Source organism: Gossypium raimondii, chromosome 11, assembly GCF_025698545.1.
Source record: "Gossypium raimondii isolate GPD5lz chromosome 11, ASM2569854v1, whole genome shotgun sequence".
In the NCBI taxonomy this organism is placed as follows: Eukaryota; Viridiplantae; Streptophyta; class Magnoliopsida; order Malvales; family Malvaceae; genus Gossypium; species Gossypium raimondii.
In genome coordinates, this window is record NC_068575.1 from 47,697,475 (window position 1) to 47,706,602 (window position 9,128).

Genomic DNA, 9,128 nt, shown 5'->3' on the forward strand with positions numbered 1-9,128 from the left:
AAGTATTAACAACTATTGTGTAGGGATAAATTCGGCTAAGCAACGAACAAGTAAAATAATAAAGAGATTGAAAAGATCGAACAATAATATTTTATGTGGAAAAAACCCTCTAAAGAGAATAAAAGAAATAATAGGTAAAAATCATTTCACTAAAACCACAAAAATGAAGAATAATAAATATAGAGATAAAATTAAATCCCAAAACCGAAATAATAACCTTCAAAACATAAATCTAAATTTCTCTGAAAACTTGTAAAATTAATACCTAAATATATAATGAATTATTTTCTAGGGTAACAAAAAGGACTTATTTATAGGTTAAGTTTGTAGGTCAAATTAATATTAAAATAATGATAAACTAAAACAGAGGGTCAAAAATGTGAAGCATAACCCTAACTCCATGCAAGGTTTGTTTTTCGTATATTTTGATATAGTAAAATCTATGAAAAATTAAACTCATAATAAATCCAAGAAACAAAGATACATAATTAAAAGCTATTTTAATTGAATTAGAGAAATTTTGGAAGTGCGTGACGAAAGAAGCATGAAAAGGAATTGAACAAAATAATATGATATAAAGACAGTAAGAGTTGTGTTCTACTTTTGATACTACAAAAATAGAAGCGAAAGAAGCGCGAATTCGGAGGCGTAAATGGGAGCCCCTTTCTTTGCCTTCACACCAAACCAGTAATCCCAATTATATTTACCACACTTATGAATTCATCTCATCGAACTTGTCCTTTCTTTTTCTAATTTCTAAACCAGACTTAAGAATTAATCTCATAAAATTTGTCCTTCTTTTTTTTTTTTTTTTTCTAATTTCTAACATCTCCACCATGAACAACGATAACAACACCCATAATCCCGACTCCGGTCGCCCTGTCCGCGTCTACGCTGATGGGATCTACGATCTTTTCCACTTCGGCCATGCTCGCTCCCTCGAACAAGCCAAGAAATCGTCTGTTTGCCTCCCTCATCTCTTTCTTAACTTAATGTTTAATCTGTATATTTTTCTGGGCATCTTTGGAAATTCCTACTGATTAATGGGTGTCTATAAAAAATTTTCATCCCTGCCTTTTTTTCTGATTTTCTTTTCCTTTTTTGAAGTTGTTTGGCATTTTGTTTCCTGTGAAAGATATTTGTTTATTTGCAGCAGAAATAATTTTTTTTTTGAAACTTTTAGGTTTCCCAATACCTATTTATTGGTTGGATGTTGCAATGATGAAACAACCCACAAGTATAAAGGTAAAACTGTTATGACCGAAGCAGAGCGCTATGAATCCCTTCGCCATTGCAGGTTTTACTTCTTTCTATTTTTATAACTCTCAACTTGTTCTAGTTATTGTATTGAAAACCATTAAAAAGGAAAAGAAATCACCCGTGATGCTTGTTTTGAAGAATATTTCAGTTGTAAATCTTTTGAATTCAAAACGAAATAGTGAATGTGAAGCACAATTTTAATCAATTTATCTTTCTGCAGTTGAAGGAAGTGATATTGTCTTATTTGTTATTCATTTCTCATAGGTGGGTTGACGAAGTCATTCCTGATGCACCGTGGGTGATCAATCAAGAATTTCTTGATGCATACAATATTGACTATGTGGCTCATGATTCCCTTCCGTAAGGATAGACAATGCTTGCTTTGACACTAATTTATTCATGGTGAATGCTGCATTGTTAAGAAGATGTAGAAACAAAACTACTCTATATTTGTTTTGCATTGCACATCTAAGACTTTTAGTTGCCGAAAAACATATAAATACTTGCCATTCATTTGTTCATGTAGTCTTTATACTTTGCCATAAATCATTTTTACAGCTATGCTGATGCCAGTGGAGCTGCGAATGATGTGTATGAGTTTGTGAGTTAATTGAGACGCTTATTTGTACTTATAACAATTGGTGCTTTTTTAAACTGTGTTATATTAAAGTGGGCTCTTGTTCCTAGGTTAAAGCTACCGGAAAGTTCAAGGAAACTCAACGAACCGAAGGGATTTCAACGTCAGATATTATAATGAGAATTATTAAAGATTATAACCAGTATGTGATACGTAACTTGGACCGTGGATATTCGAGGAAAGATCTTGGAGTTAGCTTTGTAAAGGTACGGTATTGAATGATCCCTTGTGAGAATGGAACTTTACCTTGAGGTACAATCTAGAAAAAGAATAAAGAAAAAGTATATGGATGCTATGCGGGAAATGTCCAAATCACAACAGTGTTCACCCTTTTTATTATCAGTGTTTCTTTGTTGATGTTCCTACAGGAGAAGAGATTGAGAGTGAACATGAGATTGAAGAAACTACGTGAAAAAGTAAAGGAACACCAAGAAAGGGTAGGAGAAAAGGTATGGCCCCTCATGCCATCACTATCTTGTTCAATTATTTTTCACTCTAATGCTTAATGATTTAGATCTACAAGTTCATTGGAAGGTAAATGCATACATTTTAGAACTTCATGGGGGGTGGTGGACGTACTCGAAATTCTTCTTGTCTTAGTTTTTTCGACGGGTAAACTATAAAATTGGTCACTTTTATTTACCTTAAATTACATATTAGTCACTTATGTTTGAAATGTTACGTTTTAGTCATTTATGCTATTATTTTGTTACGAAGTGGTCACTATACCATTAAACTCCGTTATCTCTCTAACGGCAGTCCTACGTGGCAGTCTAAATGGGTTTTAAATGTCAACTTGGATGTCTAGTTGCTAGGATAAAAATAGGTTTTTAATTAAAAAAATTTAATTTGGACTACCACGTAGGACATTTAAGTTGGCATTTAAAACCCATTTGAACTGCCATGTAGGATCACTGTTAGGGAAGTAACAAAGCTTAACAGTAGAGTGACTACTTTGTAACAAAACAATAACGTAAGTGACTAAAATATAACATTTCAAATATAAGTGACTAATATGTAATCTGAGACAAACAAAAATAGCTATTTTTATAGTTTACTTGACGGTTTTCCCACGATACTTTTAACATTTTTAGCACAATTTTTTCATTTAAGCTTTCCTTGGTTTTATGGAGCATGTGCATACACAGCATGCTGACGTGAAGTTTTAAACAATTCTTAATTTGGTTCCCAATCAGAGGCACACTGGGAGTGTTGTCTTATCATTTATGACTGGGCCCCAATCTTTATGCCTCGTTAGTAGGAATATTATTTTTTGAACACGTACTAAGTTAGCAATAAAATAGTTTCATTTTTTATAGTTTTTAATCACTCATTTAATTTGTTTTTAGAAAAAGGGGAATAATTTTTTTACTAATTTTGAAGTGGTTTTTTATTAGATTTTTACTCATTTTTCTAATTTTAAGTTTAAATTTACACTAATTATTTTTTATGTTATGACAAATTATTTTACTATTTATGTAATAATTAAAATTTTTCATGAGAAAAAAACCGAGTAGCAAAAATAGCTTGGTCCCACTGTTCTCAACTTGTCATTGGTATTATCATGCACGTTGTTATCATGTGTATTTGCGGTTTATGTTTGTGTGGTGAAATTAAGGAGTTGTTTTAAGGAAAGTAATCCATGAATTAAAAAACAAGCATTTATACATGGTAACAAGCACCTGAAAAATAGCCATTCATCTTAAAAAACTGGGTCTAGGTAGAAGCTAGCTAGCTTTAGAACAGTTTTTCAAATCCATTTGCCTTGGGTGGCTTAGTACTTGTTAGATTTACCTCATGATTCATATCTTCATGATATTTGTACTTCTGTTGCATATGGTTGTCCATTTAGGTGACTAGATTGTCTAGTTGGAGACATAGCCTTAAGATCCAAAATATATGGAGATCAAGTGCATTTAGAATTTAGATGATGGTATGTCATATGAAAGGCAGGGTTATGTTCTATTGTTTATATATCCAATTTCTTCACTTCCTTTGCTCGATCATATTTGCTTAGTTATAAATCCTAGTATTTTGCAGTTTTGGCTCTCACCATTGCTGATATTCACCACAAATGACCATTATAACATTCATTACGTCCATAACTGCGGAAAGCTTGATGTGACCACAATGTAAATCCCTTACATCCCCTGGTTCAATGTTCCCATAAAAGATTATTGAAGTTATGGAATATGATATTTAAGGTTTTCTAGCAACAAAATTATACCGCAGTGTTACGAGTTGAGGAAGATTCATATTTTAGGTTGTGTCACCTAATGCTTCAGTTTGTTATATATATATATATATATATATATATATATATATATATAGCGTGTGTATGTTTATAAGCTTGAATGCCTATATGTATATCCTACCTAGTCATGTTTGTTGCCAGGTGCTATTTGCCTGGACCTGCCATGGTTTTTCGGTTCTAGGTTGTTTGTTTAAGCTTGAACATCCCCTTTTAGTTATTCTTAATCTTCTCATAAAGCTAAGGCAATTCACTAATATTTACCCGAAAATACTTGCAGATACAAACTGTTGCCATGCATCGTAACGAGTGGGTGGGAAACGCTGACCGCTGGGTTGCCGGATGTAATGAGTTGGTGGAAAATGCTGATCGCTGGCTTGCCGGATTTCTTGAGGTGTTCGAAGAAGGTTTCCACAAAATGGTGAGCAAATCTAATGAAATCAATGTTTATAGTAATGACAATTGCATGCATATAAAAAAATTACTAAGGGAGCTTTTTCAGGGCGCTGCAATCAGAGAACGAATAGCAGAACATTTGATGAGGCAACAATCAAGGGATTCTGCATTTTTGCTGGAACTTAGTGATGGAGATGAAGATGAGGAATATTATTATGATGAAGATGAAGAGGAAGCTGACGGTGATAATGAGGAATACTATGACGACGATGAATATTATGACCAGAAAGACGAGAAAAATGAAAAGAAGGAAGAAGAAAAAGAAGAAGAAAACAAACAAACTATTGCTTCTACTGTAGGGTTTGAGTGGAAAAGCTTCAACCTGTAATTTTGTTTATTCATGTCATACCTGAAAATGTTGTTCCCATTGATGCTTCTTTTTGCCTTGGTAAGATGCAAGGGCTTGTACAACTTTCTTTTTATCACTGTGTAGGAGTTTTTTGAAGAAAATTTATAGTTCGGGGAGATATAAGATGTTGCAAATATTCAAGTTCTGAAATGATGGTATGGATTATTTGGGCTTATAAGAAAGTTTTTCTGTTATCATCATGTTTTATTTTGTGGTGAGTTTGAACGATTGGATAGCTTACTCGGTCTGATAAGTCTGTCTCAATTAGGACAAAAATTTTTGTCAGTTCAAATAAAAAATATTTTTAAATTAAAATTTTAATTAAAAATAATGTTGATTGGATCTTAGCTAGATTGATACGGGTGTTGTTGCTAATATAATGCGTTAAAGCATATTATTTTTCTATGTATGAATTGCGAGCAGATACGATCCGAACCTATAATAAGATTCTTAAAAAATATATTTTAATAATAAAATGAGTTCTTTGGAGGGCCAAATTGATTTGAAAAAGGGCATGAGCTTAAGAAATATTTTGAAATTAGGTTTCTACCCGATCTGATTGAATTTTATAAGACGTAGATTTATATCCAAATTTAAAAAGGATTAATTTGGTAATATGCTGTTGAAGTGGTTTATAAGGTAAATTGATGGTGCTTGAGTCCTTGGTTTGAATCAGTCAAACGTGATTGGACTGTGTTAGCTACTAGGGGAAGTCCCTCCAACACATGAATCTTTTTACAACAACTTCTTAGCTCTTTTGTAATTGAAAAAGAAAAGGAGTTATGAATCTGTGCTGGTTGTTTCATTGATTCCATCTAATGTGGAGTACAATGACTGAACTTTTGTGACCAAAGGATTGGAAGAGTTAGAAGATCTCCGATACATGGGTTTGTTGTACAGGACTTTATAATCTTCCCAACAACTTTGTGCAAGCTTTTCTTTTTTGGTCCATCGAAGAACAAACAATGGGAGAGATGGAGCTGACAAATATTGGCATGTTTTAGTTTTATTGATTAGTCCTATATCCAATGTGCATTAAAACTCATAAAGACTAGATAAGGGTCATGGGCATTGGAAAGAGCCTATTTCAAGCCCATGATCATTATTCTTCCATTAAAAACTAATGATTATGCATTAAAAAGTAAAGAAACCAAACTCATGTTTCAACATCTTATCTTTTTCTTCTTTTGAATTAGAAAACTAAGACTCATTTTTGGAAACGCAATTAGTTTGACTAATCTTTAAAGTCATCATAGTTGGGAAATTGCCCCTTGGCTAAATGCTAAAATTTTCTTTTAGCCCCTCTCATAATTTATAACATTTAATTTAATTTTTTTATCACAAACTTTTAACTTTTACAAAATTTTATTATCCTTGACTTCACCCTGTATATTAATTTAGGGTTAACCGATCCAATTGGTTAGGTTAATTGGTTCAGAAGAGAAATTAAATAATAAAATAAATCAAGGAAGTAGAACATATATGATTCAATAAAATATAAAAATTATTTTGATTTATACAGAGCAGTGGTTAAAACTTAGACATTTATTTGACATGGATTCAAATTGCATTACCTCAATCTCTTATATGAATACTCTATCAATAAATAAATAGAAATAAATATTCAAATCCTAAAAGAATAGTTTAATATATTATCGAATTCAACAAGGTATTTGTTCTCAATCGAATGGTTAATCCCATTTTTTAAAAAATGATTATAAGGGATCAAAAGAGATATGAAATTCACAATCTCATATTAGGAGAGATAGAAAGGGTAGAATTTATAGTGAGGATTGAAACGATTTGATTTTTATTATTTTAACTTTCCATTTGTCGATTACATACATGTGCCTATTACCAATTAGGGGTTGTCACTAATTCCTTCTTCATATATCCAAGACCAATATAATAATTTATTATTGCTACGTCCATGAGAGTAGGATTGACTAAGAGTTGGTTTTTTGTAAAGGCTACAGACCTCAAAACAAAGAAAGAATTGTAGGGGCGCAAAAGCTTAAGTAATACAACACTCACCAATACTTAAGTCCATCAAAATAAAGGTGATCAGAGTTTAAAAGAGTATCTTAGATTTTTTTGGGTCTTTCTTTTTATGAAAACCTTCCACCTTTTATCATTTTGCCTCTTGTTGTCTCTATCATCATTGCTCTTAAGGATGTATAGACCCATGTGTGGTTGGTTAGAGTGTCAGCGCTTGGTCTAACAAAACTATGCCTCTAGCTTCTTTGTTGGTTCTGTTACCTAATTATCATCAGTTGTCATTGTTGTGTTTAGATAGTTACTTGTTGCCCCGTTGTTTTGTTGGTTATTTGAGCCTAGAGCCTACATTCTCAACAAGTATAATGATATGCCCCTTTTAGGTTTGATAAATGTTATAAAGTGACTCGACCAAAATCTAATAGAGAAAAGAAAGAGATTTGTTGGTTTCATTTTGGTAATTAAAGGTTTAAGCTTGTTAAGGGAGGAGTGAGTTGGAAAATGGTTGAATTATTTAATTATGTTGCGTCCCTTAAGAAATGGCGTGTCCTCTAAGGGACTAAACTTTAGACATTAATGTGAATAAGTTTAAAGGAAATCAAGTTATTTGACTATGTTCTATCCCTTAAGGGATTAGTCTTCTGAATGACTTAGCTCTATTGATAAGTGGATCAATTTTGGAGAAGTTATATTATTTTGGCTATGTTATATTCTCTAAGGGATTAGATCCTTTGAGGGACTTAGCTCTATCAATTCGATGGAAGCAAAATTTGGAACTATGTTTAAGGGATTAACTCTTATAAGGGACTCATCTCTACCAAAAAGGATACATAGAGAAAGAAGGTATTGATTACGAGGAAACCTTCTTTCTAGTAGTGATGCTCAAATCCCTCTATATTATATTATCCATTGCGGCGGGTCTCGATTACAAGATTTGGAAAATGGACATCAAGATAATGTTTTTGAATGACCATTTAAAGAAAGCATCCATATAATGCAACCTACCAGATAAAGGAAACAAACAAAAAGTTTGCAAATTGTTAAGGTCTATATATGGACTTAAGCAGGTATCTGACTCATGAAATTAAAGATTTGATCCAAAATTTTTTGATTTGAGCAAAATGTTGATGAACTTGTCATTTATAAACATATTATGGATGGAAAAGCGATCTTTCTAGCTTTATATGTTAATGACATACTACTCATCGAGGAACATTTTTATATGGCCGATTTGAAGAAAGGTACACAATCATCTGTATCGAGCTTTCATCTTTTTTTAAAAGAACTGTCCAAAGACAACGAAAGAAAAATAGCATAAGATAAATGTTCCTTATGTTTCAGCAGTAGAAGTCTCATGTGTGATGTTATCACGCATCTATATATATGTTTTGCAACAATATTTGTGAGTCGATATCAGACGAATCTTGGTCCAAGACACTAGAAAACAATTAAGCATATACTTAAGTATTTACGAAGAACAAGTTATGTTTTTTTGTCCTAACCAGTGGAGCCATAGTGTGGAGAAGTGTCAAGCAGAGTTATATTGTTGACTCCATTATAAAACGTGACAACTTGTTTTTAGTGGTACTGGAAATGGTGGTTTTAGAACCTTATTTACAAATGATGGAGTCAGTAAGTTTTAATATTTAATATCTATCAGTCTATTATAGTGTTATATAAAATTCTAGTTTGTTGATTTGATTAATTGGATAATTATTTTAGTGTAGGGATGAAATCATAAATGTGGTAAAGGTTAACCACTATGAATTTCTTTCGCTAGTGGTAATATGATAATCATTTAGGGACCAAATTGATAATTTAACCAATTTCATAGTTACTGGTCGGACAGGTGTTGGTTGTTACATTAGCTATAACGATGCTAATCCAAATTAATAAATTAGATTAGACATATATCTATATATTATAGCTTAGTGAATAAAAAGAAGTACTTCATTATTCTCTTCTTCATCTTTTCCGTCAATGTTTTTCTTCCCTGTTAGGTTAAGAAAAACTTGGCCAAGCTTTGTGTTCTTGCATGGTAAGCTAATTCAAGTCTATTTTGCTTGAATTTGATGTTTTTGAATTTATCGTGCTTCAATCTAGCTAATAGTGGTGTTTATTTTCAAAACTATTAAAGACTTCTTGAGATTACCATTGTTGAATGCTTGACATTCATGATG

General features: G+C 32.2%; 1 protein-coding gene across 4 annotated transcripts; it reads left to right on the forward strand.

Moving 5' to 3' along the window:
* Positions 1–545: 545 nt before the first annotated feature.
* Positions 546–5,147, forward strand: LOC105803488 (choline-phosphate cytidylyltransferase 1). Of its 4 annotated transcripts, none has more exons than XM_052623319.1 (9): positions 546–958; positions 1,184–1,297; positions 1,525–1,620; positions 1,819–1,861; positions 1,948–2,103; positions 2,266–2,346; positions 3,938–4,029; positions 4,429–4,569; positions 4,665–4,813. In XM_052623319.1, coding segments are annotated over exons 1-9 (846 nt in total). In that variant the 5' UTR covers positions 546–836; the 3' UTR covers positions 4,666–4,813. The 4 variants fall into 4 exon arrangements, with proteins under 4 accessions (XP_052479279.1, XP_052479280.1, XP_012491158.1 ...); XM_012635704.2 differs by having other exon boundaries at positions 556–958; positions 4,651–4,808; XM_052623320.1 differs by lacking the exon at positions 3,938–4,029 and having other exon boundaries at positions 555–958; positions 4,665–4,864.
* The last annotated feature ends 3,981 nt before the right edge of the window (positions 5,148–9,128 follow it).